General features: G+C 55.7%; 4 protein-coding genes across 4 annotated transcripts; 2 read left to right on the top strand and 2 right to left on the bottom strand.

Moving 5' to 3' along the window:
• Positions 1–361: 361 nt before the first annotated feature.
• On the bottom strand, positions 362–7,677 carry CONPUDRAFT_98840 (uncharacterized protein). The gene is made up of 17 exons (XM_007766901.1): positions 7,204–7,677; positions 7,063–7,139; positions 4,120–7,011; positions 3,863–4,045; positions 3,641–3,808; positions 2,395–3,443; positions 2,263–2,331; positions 2,152–2,214; positions 2,013–2,102; positions 1,844–1,948; positions 1,708–1,791; positions 1,594–1,654; positions 1,496–1,533; positions 1,288–1,445; positions 1,071–1,230; positions 966–1,011; positions 362–909 (listed from the first exon to the last, which is right to left on the bottom strand). The coding sequence occupies exons 1-17, from the start codon at positions 7,542–7,544 to the stop codon at positions 728–730; spliced, it is 5,766 nt and encodes a 1,921-aa protein (XP_007765091.1). The 5' UTR covers positions 7,545–7,677; the 3' UTR covers positions 362–727.
• Positions 7,678–8,365: 688 nt separating this feature from the next.
• Positions 8,366–11,419, top strand: CONPUDRAFT_162827 (uncharacterized protein). The gene is made up of 4 exons (XM_007766900.1): positions 8,366–8,642; positions 8,702–9,613; positions 9,676–9,771; positions 9,836–11,419. Exons 2-4 carry the CDS (start codon positions 9,529–9,531, stop codon positions 11,254–11,256), a joined length of 1,602 nt encoding a protein of 533 aa, XP_007765090.1. The 5' UTR covers positions 8,366–8,642; positions 8,702–9,528; the 3' UTR covers positions 11,257–11,419.
• Positions 11,420–12,412: 993 nt separating this feature from the next.
• CONPUDRAFT_142146 (uncharacterized protein) lies at positions 12,413–14,488 on the top strand (the record flags this gene model as incomplete). The annotated part of the gene is made up of 3 exons (XM_007766899.1): positions 12,413–12,492; positions 12,546–13,678; positions 14,246–14,488. Exons 2-3 carry the CDS (start codon positions 12,842–12,844, stop codon positions 14,486–14,488), a joined length of 1,080 nt encoding a protein of 359 aa, XP_007765089.1. The 5' UTR covers positions 12,413–12,492; positions 12,546–12,841.
• Positions 14,489–16,264: 1,776 nt separating this feature from the next.
• CONPUDRAFT_70425 (uncharacterized protein) lies at positions 16,265–17,940 on the bottom strand (the record flags this gene model as incomplete). Its single annotated transcript, XM_007766021.1, has 5 exons — positions 16,265–16,297; positions 16,403–16,427; positions 16,619–16,671; positions 16,945–16,956; positions 17,125–17,940. The coding sequence occupies 5 exons, from the start codon at positions 17,938–17,940 to the stop codon at positions 16,265–16,267; spliced, it is 939 nt and encodes a 312-aa protein (XP_007764211.1).
• Positions 17,941–18,934: the final 994 nt, after the last annotated feature.

The following is an 18,934-nucleotide window of genomic DNA, read 5'->3' as shown; positions in this document are numbered from 1 at the left end:
GAGATGTCGGCGCCCCTCAGTGCCGTCGGTGCCGTATGTCAAGGCTCAGTAAGGAAAGTATTGGATTGATAGGTGATGCTCGGCTTCGCTCGGTCATATCGTCGAGCTTTGCTTGACTGTTTTCAGCCAGCAACCCAAGAAATAGTAACCTCCCGTCGACGATCAGCGGCGGTGTTCCTGGCACTGCGATGTCGGCGGCTTCTTGTTCATGGTTCGACAAACCTCCGCCCCGGTATTTCCCGGGGGCAAACGGGTGCTGATCCTCAGGTACGAGTTCTACCTTGTCATGCTAACAGTCTGGGACCATGAACATGTAGGTAACGTGTCGTAACTCGATCAAGATTATTTGAATTTTCCCCTTGTAAATAGACGTCGCGAAGACGATTCACACACGAACTGAAGTGTAACTTGGCCACGATTGCACCCCGCTGCATGGCTGGAAGCCCAACCACCACTACTCAATCACAGCATGCCACCAAATAATTCCACGTCCTACATAAATCGCGCAGCGCACCACGCGGAAAGCTTCAAGTACGAAATCAGTCAATTCTGCCTAACCATAACCATAAGTATACGAAAGCAAGGACGAAACTAATTAGCAGGAAACATCATAGAGGCCCGGGGGTGCGCCCATATATGCACATCCATAAAACCCCGTCATATCCAAAGTCCATAGCAATTCCATAACGTCAGTCATCAATCACAAAGCTCAAGCGCACGCCCGACTTCAAGCGTACGTCGCAGACGGTCCTATCTTTCTAGATGCGCGTTTCTCTGCTTCCCTGCATTTCTTGCTCGCACGGACAATCGTGTCCATCCACAGCTGGCAGTCTCTAACCGAGCTCGCACGAAGCGCAATCGTGTCTCCGCCACGAGGGTACGGGAGAAGCACACGGAAGGCCATGTCATCTGGGGATAACGTGCTGGGTCAAAGGGCCCTCTTTGTCATGCGTAACACGACGCACCTCGTCTGCCGGCATCTTTGATCTGGATTTCACCGAGAGGAATAGGCTAGAGGGATCGTCGTGTGAGCGTGTCGTCAGGAATGGTATATACGTAAAGCGACATACTATGCGATATAGTTGCTTTCCAGCATCGTCAGTGAGCACCAAGATATCGCTGCACAGGAACGCGCGAAGTTTGCGACCGCTCTTGGACTTGGACAGTATACCTTCTTTCAGAAGCCTGCGAGGGCCCATATACCTCGTCGGCGCAGTCAGATCCAAGCGCCTGTAAATAAAATAAGACTGCGTGTCGTGCATCTCGCCAAGCACGCTTAAGACGCACCCCTGCCCGATCCAGAGGTTCCTACTGATTTCTCGTAAGCGCTCCTCGCCCTCCTGCTCACGTATGGTTTCATTGATATGGCTGAGGATCCTTTCGGCGGTATGGAGGGCGGCAGATATGTCTGCCTTGTCTTCTTCCAGCTGTGTGTATTGGAGGACCTAAAAGTCATCGAGTGAGCACAACATGCCTCGAGTTGGAAGAAGCATACCTGTCGGATGAGGAGAGGATAGCGAGTCATGCGCTGCACTTTACGTGGAAATAATATCAGTATGGAGCATACATGACTCATTTCCATAGTTGACTCACTAGGAACGAGAAGATAACTTGACAGATCAAGATTGCGTGCGGAGGGTTCCTCGCGAATGCGCTGTTCGAGGCAAATTTAGATTTCTCCTCTTGAATCAAAAATGAAGAAAGAACCTGAAGCTGCGCCGCGAGCTCGGGGTTCGAGTCGCGCATGGATTGGAGAAGTCTGCTACCGTTTGTTTGGTTGACGCAATATGACTGCAAACATCGACGTAAGGCCATATCCTCATTAGTGAACGTTCGGCCTTACGAGGTAGACGCCCATGTTCGGCATATGAGCCTTGAAAATGTCGCCAATACGATCGATATACAACCTGCACTCTTTTTGGCGCTGCTCAAGGGAGCTGACGAAAGTCTATAAATAGGGGCGGGTGAGAAAGGGGACGTCAAGAGGCGGGATTTTTTTTTTGATTACGCACCGTGTTTGTGAGCAAAATATCCTCGATGTTGGCAAAGACGACTGCCGTCCCTTTCTCACCGAGTGGGTCCATGAGGCGTGAGTAGAAGAGCTTAACAAGTCTGAGTGTGAATGACTGAGGATAGTTGACATTTACTTACCTCCACCATGAGCTGCAGGTCCCTAACATAGTCTGCCTCCGTGGAGATGAACTCGAAGATAGCCTCGGGTTTCGTCAGCATCCCTGCCTCTCGGCAATAAAAAATACACACCTCTTGTCTCCGCCGCTCATGCTTCGGGATTTCCTCCAGTGCAGTCTTATCCACCAAGCTCGCCCACGACTAACCATTCGAAGAAAATCAGCGGCCCCTCTCAACCAACAGCAAAATAATAACAAGACCCACCGAACCAAACGCAGGACTCTCCTCCCTCGTCAGCTCCTCGCTCGCCAGACTCTGCCCCGACACCTGATTCGACATCGGAATCGGCCCAGAAATCGGGCCCGATATCGTCCTCCTCTCCCTCTCCCTCTCTTCTCCCGGCGTCGCGCTCCGCCCATGCCGGCTCAAAAAGCTCAAAAACTGGCTCGTCCTGCTCTCCCCCGCGCCGTCGCGCGACCCCTCGCGGTAGTGTCCTACCCCACTGCCCCCGCCAGCGCTGCTCGTGCTCATCGTCGGCACGAGCGACGTCGCCGGCGACCGCGGAGGGGGCGTGCCAGACGACTGCACCCCCTGGGCACCTCCTCCTGAGGCCGAGGAGAGCGCGGCGGTGAAGTTGGAATCGACGGATGCGACAGACATGCGGTTGTTGCTGCTCGCCACGTGCGTCTTCCTAAAGTTCTCGTACCGGTCGAACGCGTCATCGACGTGCGTCGTCGCAGTGTAACTCGAAGAAGAAGGGGGAGGAGATGGGGGAGAGGAGGGAGAGGAGAGAGGGGCCTCTGCATAGTCAGCATCGCCGCCCGCATCACTGCGGGGTGATATGGGAGGGAGATCCTTCCCCACTACTGAATTGACGCCCGCCGCGGCCGATTCAGAAGAGCGCTGAGGGGCTGCAGGAGGGGGACGTCGCTTTCGCACAGCCGCCATGTCCACGTCCTTGCTCACGACGAACCCGGCGGCTTCGAGGACGCGCTGGCGCTCGAGCTCGCGCGCCTCACGGTCCTCGACAGTGTCTTCTATGCTGTCTTCGTCAGAGTCCGACTCCGACATCGAGTAGTAGTCATCATCGTCAGAATGATCCTGCGCGGTCTGTAGCTCTTCGTCCGAGTCTACGTGATCTTCGCCCTCATGCGCGTTGATAACTCCGCGTGGTGTCACGATCCTAGGCAGCTCTGGTCGACCACTTTGCGTAGGCGCCGGTCCTGGCTCTGGTGCCGACTCTGACACAGGCTTCGGCACTGGCGCTGACGGAGGGGGCGGAGGTGGAGGCGGAGGAACCGACGAAACACCGACTGACAATGGTCGCCAGCCAAAAAAAAAGGGCAAAGGAAAAAATCCGGTTTATTCGAACGACGATACGTGTACGAAGCAAAAACAAAACAAAAACATAGATTTAGTTTAGTCTATCAACCATGACGCGAATTGAGCCACTCAAGAAAGTAAATTTGAGCGCGCCCAACTCCCCCAACAGGGAGCAGACAAGACTAACCCTCGACAAGCTCCAGGTATGCGGCGGGGACGATAAACACGACGCCGTCCTGCTCCGCCTTCCACCAGTCCGTCTCACTCTTATCCACGATTGTCAACGTGTCGCCCTCCGCAAACGGCAGCTCGTCTGCGTTGCCGCCAGCGTAGGAGTAGAGCGCCGTTGCTTTTACTACAAAAACCAGTCAGTTCATCGAACAACACTCGATCACAATGATACACTCACCAGTCTCGACAGTCTGCACATACGTCTGCGGGAAGAAGCCCGACTTGCCCTCCTTCACCAGCGTACCATACCACCAGTCGCCGCCCGACTTGGACGGGTGCGCCTTCATAACGATGTTTTCGCCAAAGCTCAGATCCTCCGCGCGCTGGCCCTCGTACGCGAACAGCGAACGCACACGGTATTCTGTAACCCACCCGCAAAATCAGCATTCGCGCTCTACTCACTCCCTAAAAAGAACGGCTGCAGCAGGCACTCACCCTTCGCCATATCAATATCCGCCATCAACTCATCCCCTTGTCCACCCACATGCTCAGCCTCATGCACCTGGATCTGCGGAACCCCACCATGCCCAGCCTCTCCCTCCACACTCTCGGGCCCAACATGCTCATAATCGTCGTCGTCTGATGACTCCTCCTCCTCAGCGACCGTGTCTGGAACGTGCGGCACCGGGGGTTGACCATGGTCAGCCGCGAGACCATTGTACCAGTCGACCGATTCGCGCTTACTGTGTCCTCCTCCTCCCATTCCCCCTGCCCCTCCATGGGCACCGTCCTCTTCTCCCCCTGCATACCCGTACCCCATCCCCGGCGCAGGCGGCGGCGGCGGCGGCGCAGCGACAGGCGGACTAGGCGCCCTCGGCGCAGCATTAATATGCTCCGGCGGCGCCGCATCACCCACAACGCTCCCCGCCAAACTCGCCTTGCTCCGGTCGTTCGTGACCACCTTCCTCAGCCCCTTCCCAGCCTGAATCGCACTCAGCAGCGCACCCCTATCTCCATCCCCTCCACCACCTCCGCCTCCTAGCGCAACAGCAGGCCTAGGAGCAGGAGGCGCAGCCGGTGGCGCGGGCGGAGCCGGTGCAGGTGGTGCAGGCGGGGCCGGAGCCATCCCAGGGGGCGCCGACATAGGCCCAGGGCTCGCAGGCCCGCTACCACCACCGCCACCACCGGGCACAGGCCCAGCGCTCTGCGGGCGCGACGGCATAAGCCCGCCAAACAGCTGCCCCGCGATCTTCGACCGCACGTCGCGCGAGAGCTCCTCGTCCGACGAATCGCCGTCGTCCTTCTCGACAACGTCGTCCCAGTCGTCGTCGTCCTTGGCGCTCGGGGCGGTGTTGTACGAGCCCTTGGGTGCCGGGGGCGTCGGTGTGGTCGCGGTTGCGGCTGCGGGGGAGGAGCTAGGTATAGGCGCGGTTTGCGGGCGGAAGAACGGGTTCGGTGCGCCGTTGGGTACAGCAGGGGGGCTCGTAATGGTAGCGGCAGCAGCAGCAGCAGAGGCACCCCCGCCCGCGAGCATCTTGCTGAACGGGTTGTTCGTCCCCTTGTCCGTCGCGGGCGCGGGCGCTGGCGGGGCAGGTGGCGGTGGAGGCGGCGGGGGCGCAGGCGCAGGCGGAGCCTCCGTAGCGGGCGTGCTCTGCACAGACGACACAGCCGGAATCGGAGGTACGGGCGGCGGCGGCGGCGAAGCAACCACAGGCGCAACCGGAGGAGCAGGCGACCTCGCAGCCGCCCTCCTCGCCGCAAACTCCTCCTCCGCGCGCCTCGCCTCCTCCTCCTCTTCCTCGAGCCTCCTCAGCCGCGCCGCGCGCTCCTCGCGCTTCTTCTTCAGCGCCGCCTCGCGCGCCTTGATCACCTCGTCCTCCGAGTCCGACGATTCTTCTTCCTGTGCCCGAGGCTGCGGCTGAGCAACAGGAGCAGGTGGGACAGGCGGAGTCGGCGCAGGCGGAGTAGCCACAGGCAGGGCAGGAGGCCGCGTCGGTGTCCTAGGCATCCCACCCCGTCCACGAGCCGGCGGCGGTGGCGGACGCGCTTTCGGCGCAGGTGGCGCAGCCCTAGGCGTCGGCGTCTGAGGTGTGGGCGGCGCCGGTGCCGCTGGAACCGCCGGCGACAGAGGTGCAGGCGACGCCTTACCCTCCTTCACCGCCCTCTCGCCCATCAGCCTCTCCTGCCTCGCGCGCTCCCTCTCCTCCGCCTGTCTCTCCGCCTCGCGCGCCTTCTCCTCCGCCTCCTTCTTCTCCTGCGCGAGCCGGTCTTCCACGCTCGCGTCCAGTCCAGTCGACGACGGCGCGGCCACGCCGAGCGCCTGCATGCGCGCGTCAAGCCGGCGCTTCGCCTCTGCGCGGATGAACGCTTGGCGCTCTTCAGCGCTCATGTTCTTCATGTTCGACGTGGGCGCGGGCGACTTGGCAGGTGCGGGTGGCGGGGGCGGTGGCTGGCTGATCGCGCTGGGCACTGCAGGCGGAGGCGGGGGAGGCGGGGTGCGCGACGCGGTGTTGGCGTTGTTCGCAAGACCGCGCACGCGCTCCATGTCGCGGTCCTCCCGGGGGGCGTCGCGTTCGCGGTACGGCCTGTCCCTATCATACTCGCGCTCCCGATCGTCGTAGCGCGACCCCCCACGCGAATATGGTCTCTCCCTCTCCTCATCCCTATACCCACGCGCAGGCGAATACGCGCCCTCCCTTCCCTCCCTTTCATCATACCTCCCAAACCGATCATTCCTCCGATCCCTCTCCCTTGTCCACTCCCTCTTCTCCCTCTCCTTGCGCGCCTGCCGATCCTCAATCCGCCTCTCCAACTCCGGCAGCCGCTCATGCATCAGCGCCAACAGCTCCCTCTCCAGCTTCCTCCTCTCCTCGTCCTTCGCCGTCGACCGCGGCCCGCGCGACACATACTCGAGGTCCTCCTGCAACCGCTTAATCCTATACCGCATATCGTCCATCTCGCGCTCGAGCCCATCGTCCTCCGCCGTGCGCGACGCCTCCGCCTCCTTGCTGTCGTCCAGCATCCGCTGCGTGCTCGCGAGCTGCCGCTTCAGATCCGAGAGGTCCCCACTCGGGTTGTCGTCGTTGCGCGACCGCACCGCGTCCCGGTCCAGGTGCCGCGAGCGCGGCTGGTAGAACCCGCCCGGTGGCTCTGAGTCCGAGTGCTTGTAGACCGTCGCGTCCTGCCGGCCGCCCGCGCCCGCGGCAGGCGAGTTGAACGAGCGTTCTTTGAGGCGCGAGACGGGGCTGTCGACGCCAGATGGGGAGCGAGCGCGCGTGTCGTTCTTGAGGATGTCTTTCAGGAAATTGACGGAGGTGTCGAGGTCGCGTGATGAGGGAGGGATAAGTTCGGGAGGAAGTTCGTTGGGCATCTCGTTTCCATTGAGCCCTGCAACAAGTTAGTAAAACTGCGTATGTTGTGACCAATCAAAGTACATACTGCGGTAGATCAGACCCATTGCCACGTGGAACTCTGCCAAATTCAACTTGCCGCGATTGTCACCATCGGCGAGAGACCTATGGAGAGCACCAGTCTTCTCAGCAGCTGCGATAAAAAACGGGCGTGGTGACATAAACGCACCAAACCTTTGCAAGGTCGTTCCTATCCAGCCCGCTCTGCCCAAACACCTCGAGCGCCGTCTGACCGTTGATGAACCCAGTACCCTGCGCGTCCCACGCCCTAAAGATCTGATCGTAGTTCTTCTTCTCCGCCTTGGAAAGCGTCCAGGGCACCTTGGGCGCATTACCCACCCCGCGCTGCTGGTTGTGCTGCTCGAACGACTGTTGGAGGGACATGCCGCCAAGCTGCTGCGGCACGGACGGGAGCTGGGGCGCACCGCCAGCGGTGTAGGGCGCAGAGGTGTTCACAGGCATGAAAGAGCTGGACATCATCTGCAGACGCGGATCGACGAAGCCAGTCATCTGGGGCGCCAAGGGCGCGGGTGTGCGCCCCGCGAACCCGGTCGGCTGCGCCGTAAGCGGACCGCCGCCGAATCCTGGCGACGGACCCTGGAAGCGGTTGGTGCCCTGGTTCGCGCCTAAGAAGCCGGTCTGGTGGGGTTGCTGGGGCTGGTTATTCTGAAACTGGCTGGGGATGGGCGGGACGGGCGGGACGGGGGGCGGTGGGGCTCTGTTCTGCTGGCCAAAGTTGGACGCGCCAGGGAAGCCGGTGGGTTGGGCCTGCATGAACCCAGACCCGCCCGGACCACCGCCACCTGGGAATCCCGTCTGCTGCGGCTGCTGGAATCCTGTGGGCTGCGGCTGCTGGAAACCCTGGGGACGCCCTGGAAAGCCCGTGGGCTGGGGTGCGAGCCCACCGCCGAATCCACCTCCCATCCCGCTACCACCCGCGCCAAACCCGCCTTGCTGGCCGCCAAACTGAGGATTCTGTCCTTGAAACTGCTGTTGCTGAGGGTTTTGTTGGAAGCCACCTTGGCCGGGGAAACCGGTCTGCATGGGGTACTGGTAGCCCGGTTGCTGCCCCCATTGCGACATGTCGTGCGCTCACACCACCAAGATCGACCTTGTGAAGCATTATAGACGATCTGAAGTAAAGATAATAAGACAAACTTACGATGAAATGGCTGGGATGGATGTTGAGACGCGTTTGTTGGTGCTCTGATGGACGTTGGAGGCGATGATGCTCTCTGCCACCGATTTTTGGGCGGAGCTTCAATATACCCCTATTACCTGTCGTCGTCCACTCCTTTGCTTATGGCTGTCACTTTCCAATCCCTTGCATTCTCAACTCTTGCTTCGCTGGTCTGCCATGACTTCTAAGTCTCGGCTCGATTTTTGTCAAGCTAGACGGCAATGGGTCTATCAACACGTATAAAGTGCTGCATCTAGGACGTAGTGACCACCGAGCGAGTATCCACTCGGAGCCAGTAGTTAGCTCGCCTGCTACCGTACACCGTACGACCGCGCAGCTCAAGATGCAGCTCAGCACTCTTCTCCGTGCTGCTTTCTCCTTAACATTCTTAGCCCATCAATCTTTCGCTGTTCCTGTTTCATCCAGTGGTAAGCTCACCCTTGTATCCTGTGCACAGATTCACGGTCTGACTTTGTGCCGACGATAGTGCCATCCCTGTCAGGGGCACCGACGGAGAGCAGAACACGTACGTTATCTTTTAGTCGAATGCGAGCACTTCGTATTACTTAGCCCTCAGCTCTGACCGTGTTCCGCGTATGGCCTCACGGATGCGAACTGGTAATCTCCCGCTCGATATCGAGATCCCCCTCGACTCGTTCCATCAGGTCGCCTCCCAGGCAATCTCTGAGACCGCGGGCGTACTCCATCCCGCGGGCGCGATCGTCAAGAAAGACCCGTAAGATGTTCACGTCGAGCGCAACAAACCTGCGCTTCTCTCCCGAGCCTCGACGCTGGTGTCTTAGTCGGAGGAAAGGGTGACCTCGTCTCATTCAACCTTGGAGAACACTCGATCAACCTATCGACGTCAATGCTGCGAGTAGCAATGCACTGGATGGACAGACAATCACCCTCTTTTCTGCTGATCTCGGACTTTGTCGAGATTACGAATCGGCTTCACTGGTCGAGAGCTGATTCTGTCAACGCATGCATTTCCCCGAAATATTGACCTGCTCCACAAGCTGTTCATTACCGCTCTACGGGGCAATGAGGCGACGAGCGGGGCCGAATAACACCAACACGCAGGCGAGTGGCAAATGTCGAACTGCATACAACGACCCTGTTTACGTGGGCTTGGCTCGTTCTTGGCTCACGTTCTGGGGGACTTTTCCGCACTGGTCAGCCTACGCGACGCAGTCTATCGCCGACGCTCGAGGGTCGAGGAAGCAAAGGCTATAAGGACGCGTCGAGCAAGCGAAGGCGCCCCCGCTTTCATTCTTTCCCCACTACCTCGATATCCTTGCTTGCTTCTCCACCATGCACCTCAACGCTCGTTCCCTCACGCTCCTTTCCTTTATCCTCGCCGCGCAGCAGGCTCTCGCTGCTCCTCTCCCCTGTAACGGTAAGCTGCCTCCCCTCGATTGTACATGTCTCCCTTCAAGCCTAACTCTACCCTCGCTCTAGACGCAGCTAGCTGCCAAATCGGCAGCGGCATCAAAGAAGGCGACCTCGACCACCTCCCCACCGACAACACCTATGCCCTCCAGGCTCTCGCTCGGTGTAAGCCCAACCCCTCCTTGACCTCTTCCCCTTTTACCTACCAGCTAACACAACGTGACTACAGCTCTTGCAGAGCAGCACAGCGCCCCAGACGACCTCGACGGCGTCGAGGACTGGCGCGACTTCGCCAACAAGCGCGGGCTCTTCCGCCGGCAAGACGACGGCGACGACGGCGGCAGCGTGACCGAGGGCTCGGTGTCACAGGTCCCGTCCGGTCAGACCGGCTCGTACGAAACTGCACAGCGCCGCCGTCGCGCCGCGTTGGACAGCGCAGTGAAGCCGCTTGCAGACCTCGCGGACCTCAAGAACCTGCCAGAGGGCGCCATCGACAAGGGCCCCCTCGGTCGTCGTCAAGATGATGGCGGAGACGATGACAACAACTCCGAGTCCGGAACAAACGAGACAGGCGAGTACGATGGCGCGCGCCGTCGCCGTGCCCTCGCTGCGAGTAGCGTGGCCTCCTCGTTCAACAACGTCGCCAGCTCGGACGTCACGAGAGTCGAGCCGCATGTTGGCAGCCGTGATGAGGGCAGCATCGCCAGCAGCAGCGCACATACCTACTTGTCATCGAGCTATGCCCCGACCAGGGCAGACGGCAACGCGCGCCGGGCGTTAGCCACTGGCCAACTGGACGAGTCTCTCGCTGCCCTCTCCAATCCGGAGCTAAAAGACATCCACTCCCAGCTTCCTCGCCAAGACGACGGCAACGACACCGACACCAACTCGGAGTCTGGCACCGACGAGACGGGGGAGTACGATGGCGCGCGCCGTGACCTGTCTCGCATCAACTCGCAGCTCGCCGACCTCTCCCAACCGGAACTCAAAGATGTCAAGTCACAGCTCAACCGCCGCGACGACGGGGACACCAACTCGGAATCTGGCACCGACGACTCTGGCGCACCCGCCGCCGCGCGCCGTGCCCTGTCCTCCATTAACAGTAACTCTCTCGCCGCCTCTGCCCCCGTTAATTCAGAGCTGGAGGCCATCAGCTCCGACCCCCCGCTCCGCCGCCGCGACGACGGCCCCAGCGACGGCGAATCAGACGCCAGCACCGACAGCGGCTCAGAGTCCGACGACGACGGCAGCGACACCGATCATGACTCGCAGTCCGGCGGCAAGGGCAAGGGCAAGGCCGGCGGCGCATACGTCCCTTCCCGCCGCGCCATCCGCGCCCTGCGCGCCGGGCGTGCCCCCAAGCGCTCCCTGCGCCGTCGTGCTGGTGCAATCCCCGACGCTGCCACCCTGAACCCCGACGCAGAGCTTGCCGCTGCCGCCATGCTCGACTTGAAGGATGTAGAGCAGCGAGACCTCGCTGGTGATATCAAGCCAGTCATGCAGATGACCAAGCCGACTACGGAAGCGGTCAAGAAGGGCGCCAAGACCGCTGCTTCTAATGCCAAAGCCCCGAAGGCAGCGGTTCAAGCTGGTGCAGGTGGTGTTGGCGGCGCAAAGGTTTCGACTAGACGTCACTTCGACCTTGACTAAGAGATCAATTTTCTTTCTTTCTTGAGAATGACACGTGGGATTCATCTAGTTTTGATACCATACACCAGCGTACCACACTCGTTTTCGTAGTCCGATACGATACCCTCCATCTATCATAGTACAGTCGATTGACTTAATTTCGTTAATGAACGTTTTCTTCAGCCATGTTTGCCAGAGTCAAGATTCTCGGCAGTTCTGCAAGTTTATGGCCCTCGTTTCTTGGCTGAAGGCACGGGAGAGGAAATCGAACATTAGGAAGGCGGTGTCTAGATCTCCGGCCGCCACGCCGCTTCGGTCCGGTGCCGGAACCGGCTTTTCGAAACCCCTTGATCACTTCACACCATCACCTCGCATTTGATAACTCGAAGTGCTCCCGCTCGCCTTTCTCAACGCAGCCCATGTTGTCAATTCCAGCTAGAGAATGCATACCTTTCATTCAAATCTCGTCATTCCTAGGACTGGTACAATACGAAGTGGCTCTTGAGCTCGGCCTCTGGGTATGCTTGCAACAGTGACCCGCCTAGCTTAAAAGAGTGGCCGATCGCCGCGTCATTTCATCGGAAGGAGAGAGTTCGTTCATTTATGTCATGAATATATGTTGATAGTCTAACACAGCAGCTAATAATGGAGTCAGATTGTAGCTTCAGCGTAGTAGGACCCCTCGATATCTTGTCCGTCGTAGCTACCAAAAGTGGAAAGCACTGATTGCAAGCTGACACTTTTATTGGTCTTCGCACATTGAAATCCCCCTCACACTGGTTCACACAGGAAGGTAGTGCGTGAAAAGAGGTCAAAGAAGTCGTCGCCACCTAAGCTTTGCGGCGCTAATATCTCTACCGCCCTCGTGCCAGGAGGGGGGAAATTTAACTTGTGGTGCGGCGGAGAAAATTAAAACACAGCGCTAGTGTATAGGCACTGTAGGGACACGGCATCAACATTGGGTTAAGATGACGGTGCCGAAAAAGCTAGAGAGCAATTTAATCAAGCAAAGGATGGATAGCGGAAGCGAGTCGCGTCCAATATTGGGCAGGCCCGGGTGTGCTGACTAAGGTTCATGCACATGTCTCAGTTTATTGTTTGGTTCGGTACACGGGCCTTCGCTGGGAAGCTTCAACTCGTTCAACGCGTTTCACCCAAGCTACCTCCTTTTCCTTGAGGCTTAACACGCCATCGCAAAAGTTCTGCCAATTTGCGGGACTTTTGCCTCCTCGTGGACATTCAGCCCAATCAGCCGTAGTACGTTCTTCCTGCCTTTGAAATTCTCGTGCTCGTTTCTGACACGCGTACAGTTTTTGGACGTTCTGGACCTTCATTTCCTTTTCCACAGCCCTCAGCTTATGTCCAACGACAACCTCGCCAATACAGTCGCCAACATCATGTGGTCTACCTTCCCCTTCGCGGTGTTCCCCTTGACATGAACACATCCGATGTTGTCAGCCCATTACGTCCTCTCCCATCATGCCGAAGAGGTTTTTAGTCGCTGTACCGGAAGTGTCCGTTCGTTCTCGCATTTTAACCGTACGGAATGCCACGAACCCATCCTCAACGCTCCCTCGTCCCAGTCACCTGAAGTCCGACTTGCACCATGAGTATAGTCATTACCCCTCCCTCGATTCCGGTCAGCGAAGCCCTCGTCGTCACATACCTCCCTAGCTTCCATAAAACCTATACCGACTACGGCGTACGGTTAACCATTCTTCCTCCTGGCTTTCGCACTGGCATTATCGAACGTTTCCTTGAAGGTGAAACTCTCCACCGAATTCAGCCCACAAGAGACACTCCACTCGCCGGCGTTTTCGCCGCCTTGGACAGCCACTCGCCCATCAAAACATGTTCTCTTTCTATATTCTTCGTCACACCGCAACGCAAAGCACCCCGTAACTTGGCCATCTCACTACTATTCCAACGTCTCTCGCAGCGTGTGGACGTCGCTCTCTTGACAGTCCTGTGCTTTTACGAAACTGGGCATCATGACCGCTCCTTCGCCACGGATACAACCAACGACCTCACCTACGACACCCTCAAGCCCCTTTTGGAGCTGCCGTCCCTCCAAGACTTAACCATCGATACCCGTCGTAGCGTTCGGCTCACCAGCAAAGAACTCGTGCAATTCATCCGCTCTTGGCCCGGACTTCGAGCGTTACAGATTAATTCCTATGCTGGGTGGGGCGTCACTAAACCCGAGCACCTTCCTTCGCTCTCTGTAGTGATTAGAATCTTACGCAGGTGGCCCTCGATGGAACGCATCGCTCTCGATGTCTACGGAGTTGTGGCAGCCGACGTCAATCTTCCGCTTGATTGTCGAGTAAATAATCTGCGACATGTTGAAGTCCGACTTGTTGGCTCTGGCTCTGTTCACCAGGACATTATAAATCGTACGCAAGATATTCTGAAAGTACTTGCGCCTCGGGCGTGGGTTACCGTACGTTCACGTACTTGTTGAATGCAGTTTCCAGTACAATTACTGTCGCTCAAGAAATATCAATTCACAAAACGTTCTGACCAATTTATGTTCGACGTAAATCGTCTGCTGAGAATCGCAACACCTTTTGTACTGTTTGAAAGATTTTCCAGTTTAACTGTTGTCATTTGAATTTCACCAAGCCTTATTGCGATGTTCCTGCCTATCTGACCTCGTTCAGGAAATATGAAGTCCATGACCGGGGATGAAAACGCCTAAGGGTAAATTGAAAATGAATGAAAGGGCGTCGGAAGTATTGTTGATTGTAATAGAACAGAAGACAAGAGCGGGAACGAGCGTATTTGACATAGAGCTGCTAGATGACAATGGAGTAAAAGAGCGTGTTCAAGGAAAATAAAGAGAGGGCCTGCGCTTATGTTAAAAATGAGGTCGTCCCTAGAGAACGGTTTACAGTGGCTTCCCGAGAATGAGCGCCCTCCACCAATCAGTGTGGTGCTCTGGGTCAGAAAAGCGCCCATTCCACGCTTCGATAGTGGCATCTGGCGTCAATGCTTTAAGCAGTAACAGAGACGAGACTGTCTCGTCGCGATGGCCACAAAACGAATCAAGGAGATTCAGGTTTCGGAGGCGATGACCAAGATACGAATTATACTCTTGAAGGGCAGAAATGGTCGCACCGTTGATCGCCATATTCAGGGACTGGAGATTAGGACAACATTCCAGGAGCCTGCAGAGCGCGCCGGCGGAAGGCAAGTCTGTCGCGAGCAGGGCGCCCCAGCCGGCGGTGGAATTGAGACGAAGCTCCCGTAAAGCGGGCCTGCCATTGGCAAAGATACTCCGGAATTCAAGGTCGTTGAGTCGAAGTCGATGTCTTGTGTCCACGTCGATGATTGTAAGGTCGTTGAGCCTCGACAGGGAAACCATACTAGGAAATTTCAGGATGCCACCGTCGAATATGCTTTCCGGAACGGGCGACTCAGAGTCGGATATGTACAGCTCAAAGAGAGCTTCCGGCGAGTTTATAAACGCCTCTGAGAGTTTCAGGATCAGCCTGCGAAAGAGTTCGGGACCCCCATCGGTATGAGGGCTCGTCAGAGGGCTGACGCCATGGGAGGGAGCGGAAGAAGCAGACAAGTGAAGGCAATCCAATAAAAGAGACACTAATGAGGGTACAGACTTCCCTTCAAATCGTTTTGCCGTAGCCCGACTTCTCATTTCATAGATAACCTCGGTACCATTGAGCATGCATTCACGAGTCGCACGAACGTTCGAGAGGTGCACCATCTTCGTGTCCTTCAGAGATGTGGCACTGCTGGTTTGGAGTGAAGGAGGAATAATTGGCCAGTCTTCTTCCAGTTCGTCGAAGGTGATACGAAATATAACGCATTGTGAAATCGGCAGTGAGTTAAGCGTCGCCAGCGAGCTTCGCGGTGCGAATACGTCCATTGAGTTTGCATGATAGTTCATAGTGTTGGTCTTCGACGGCCGTCTCGACGTTATGCTGTGTCCTTGAATAGTCTGTGTCGTGTGCAATTCAGTCTGTAGCACGAAATTTGGGTACATAGGCGGAAGGCAGCGAACCTGGGAGTACTGAGCCTATCCTGCTGCTGAAGTGTTTCTGCGTGTAAGGTTATATGGGAGGGTAATGAGCGGTTGAGGGAAGGAATGGATGGCAAGGCTAACCAAGCGAACGCGCCGGGATGGCTTAAACAAAGCTATAAACGGAACTTAATTTTATAACCGCAACGCGGCTCGACTCGACCAAGTAAACAACTCCCACAGAAAGCGTCCACCGCCACTGCTTGCATTGTTCGCCATCCATTGTGGTTCGGTAACTTCACTTGGTGTCAATCCGCTTGCTTTTACCTCGTACTAGAATGTATTTATTGTCACCCGCCCTGCGACGCACAGTGAATGAAGGAGACGAGACAAAGCTCACTAGGTCCGCACATAGACTTTGCTTGGAGGGTGGTCCCTGTATTCAGTGGTTTTGTTCGACATAGGCTCCCGATATGGACCACCTTTTGTCAGCTCTCCGTCTATGATGGAGCTTACAATAGAATTCTGACGGAGGACACATGTTCATATTCTGGGCCAACACCGTCCACCTAATTCCGAAGTACGCGACGTCGCCACGACGTCAGGAAAGTAAAAAACATGATCTGAAGTCATGACACGCGTAGGATCTTTTCCAGAGGTTAGTACGCGGCTCCCCTGTTTCGTCAATGGAAAGGACACCCCGTACACTCGCGATCGCTGGTGACGCGAGGCAGTCCTCGGTCGAGACTTCCTCGCCATACCTACAGATACCCAGTCAAGGACATCCTCGACATACGTGCTTGACCTTAAGTGGTCATTTAGAGCGATCTCTACGCTCGTTTGGAGACAAAAGTAGACTTGTGTTAAGGGAAAGAAGTCTAGTAAAAGCTTCAAGCTTCACTGGGGGCCTAAGATAGTATTTTGGTCAAATGAGAGGGGCTTGTATTTTTGGCGACTCGTTAAGAAGCTTGTGACTCAACTCCACCGAGCATAGCATTGTATGTTTTATGGACCCTATTCATGATTATCTTCAATAAAAACGAGCAATTAGAGCAACAAAGGGTCGATGACCGACCAAAGCTACAGGATTCGGGATTGTGAGGAAGATGAAAACATTAAACACCGTTGATCTGGCGTATATCTTAGTAGGCTCGTGATACGTCCCAAAAGAGCTGATCAACATACAATAGCACCGTATTCTGCCTCAGACCTATAGAGACACACGTTGATCGCATCACGTATTCAATAACTTAAAGACGTTCGAGTTCAGTGCGATAAGACACGAGCCCGGGTAGAGGGGCAGAGATCGACCGGGTATCGGCGAGGAATCTTCACGTCCTTGCTATTGAAATGATGAAGTGGTTTCTATTTCAGTTCCTCTTGATACACATCTTCACCAACCTACGTGTTGCTATTGATTGCGGTGAGATGTCATGAAAGACCTGGTTACCGACCTATTAGTTAATGGTTCAAGTTTTGCTATAAATATAATACAGTTCCCAATTCATGAGGTCTAATGGCCTGTAAAAGAGGGTTGAGTCGCCCTTTGAAAGCGCTGTGGGACTCACTGGATTAGCAACGTGATCCACTACGGCGCTGCGCCCCCACTGGACTCGACATCACGCTGAGGTTAAAACTCCGGCCGTACTGAGAGGAGCATGCTTGTACGCCTTCAGACTTCGAAGGCAAACACTGCAAATACTTAGACACGATAGCGAGCCACATACAAAATAATCCAGCTAGACATGATTTGGTTTGCATTATGAATATTAAGTAATACAAAGTGGGATAAGACTCTGCTAGGCCCTTGAGCCCATACTTGCGTCGGGCTCAAGTCTACTCTCAAAAAACACACCGAGAAGATACTCTTGATCACCTAACGCCTCTTCTCTACATAAAATGCGAACCTGAAGACTCTCTAGCTCTTTCAGGTCCAAAGGCGTGAGCCGATATTCCTTTATGCCCCTTCCAATAGAATCACCATCGAGGGTAATGGCGATGTCCCGGAAACGTCTCATCTCCATGATAGTCAGCAACCCAGTAAGGGTAGGAACAACGTATTGGGTATCCGTTAAGCTACACCATCCGCCAGCTAAGTTCAGGCGAAGTGTAGTTAGCTCCGGCAGAGACTGAACAAGCTGGATGAGCTCTGCGTCGCCGAGGCGAATTTGGCGGGCCACCTCGATACTCAGAGCGGCGAGATTAGGAAAGGCCGTCAACGGAAAGATGGTTGAGAAGGTCACAATCGACTTTTCGTCTGTGTCTCTGAATAAGAAGTCGGTCGGATGGTCAAGCTGTTTCGACTCCTTGACCACGACCCTCTTCAAGGCAAAGGGATCAACATGAGCTGAGATAGTCTCCATGACTTCTTGTAGTCGCAGCGATGGACCGTTTCCCCAGTCCCTGACCTGGAGATCGATTATGAGCGTCCGGGTGTCAAGTCCCTTGTATTCCTGGAGAGCGTCTTTTACAAGAACGAAAGGAGTGTCTTTTCCATGCCCCCGGAACATATCAACGTCAAGGGATTGATCTATTGGGTCGTCTTCAGCAGATGTCGGTGTATATTCAACTCGAAAGTCGGCATCCAGTTCGGTCGTTGCACAAGCCCGGATAGTATGAGTGATCTCCAAGCACCCGAGGTCAGGGTCTTCTAGGGCGACGAAGTTCTCGAGGGAGTGTTCAGAGCGAGAAGCGTTGTTGATGCAGAATAGTCGTCGAAGCATGATCAACTTGTGGATGGGAAGGAGGGAAGAAGAGAAGGGTTACTGCGAAGATGCATGTCTAGAGCTGTTTATATCTCAAAATCAGCCTGAACTCATAGATCAAAGCGATGCGACTCCGTAGAAACTGTGACAAAGCGAGGGGAAAAGAACCAAAGCGCGACTAGCCCACGGGATGAGCATAAGCGAATTCATATACGCTTGGTCATCGCATCGCAGAGTCCCGAGCACTCCCCGCAGGGACTTCAACCACATCGTCGGACCACAAAGTCAATCTTTGGCTACTGACATGCTCTAGTCAAACTGATGTCGAGCTGAACCAACTGAGATATCAGTAGAGAAGAACACATACTATGACATAACGCCCTAGATGGGGCCTTGGGGACGCAGCCACTGCTATAAACACGCATGTATGGAGAGAACGGTGTGGAAGATGTTTTCGAGCGAAGCGGGAGTCTCTGACGGAATATGATTGAGATGTTCTTGCTCATGTCAATGATTCTGTTGCATCCCGGGCGTAAAGGACGTTTAGTCTCTCAAAAGTTAGAAAGTTCGCGGGAACGAGTAAACGCGTAGTCAATGAGTGGTGAAAGGAGCAGCGTAGCCAGATCGGGTTTCGGGTATTTAGTCGGAGAAACAATATTTTGATAAGCGCCCTTCGGCGCTTGTTTGCGACGCAAGCGTTGCGTGTTGCATTCGAGCACTTCATCCCCGACTTCTCTAGATGCATATCAAACATCCTGCACACCAGGATAGCTACTATTACTGTTCTAGGTCTTGAAATTTATCTAAGAGTCACCCCACTGAACCCCCCAGGTATCGACCTTGCACTGGATACGAGCCGGCGCTAGCACAAGAGCGGGCATCACAAAAGAAAGAACAGGTGAGGCCCCTACACGTATTTTCCATTCTGAGCACCTATCATCGAAAATGGTAATTCGATACGATTATTTACGGTGCAAATCTAGAGCTTTGACCTTCAGAATTACCAGCTCAA

The sequence above is a fragment of the Coniophora puteana genome (assembly GCF_000271625.1).
Source record: "Coniophora puteana RWD-64-598 SS2 unplaced genomic scaffold CONPUscaffold_2, whole genome shotgun sequence".
Lineage (NCBI taxonomy): Eukaryota > Fungi > Basidiomycota > Agaricomycetes > Boletales > Coniophoraceae > Coniophora > Coniophora puteana.
Note: the sequence above shows the minus strand (reverse complement) of the source record. Positions and strands in the feature narration are given on the sequence as shown.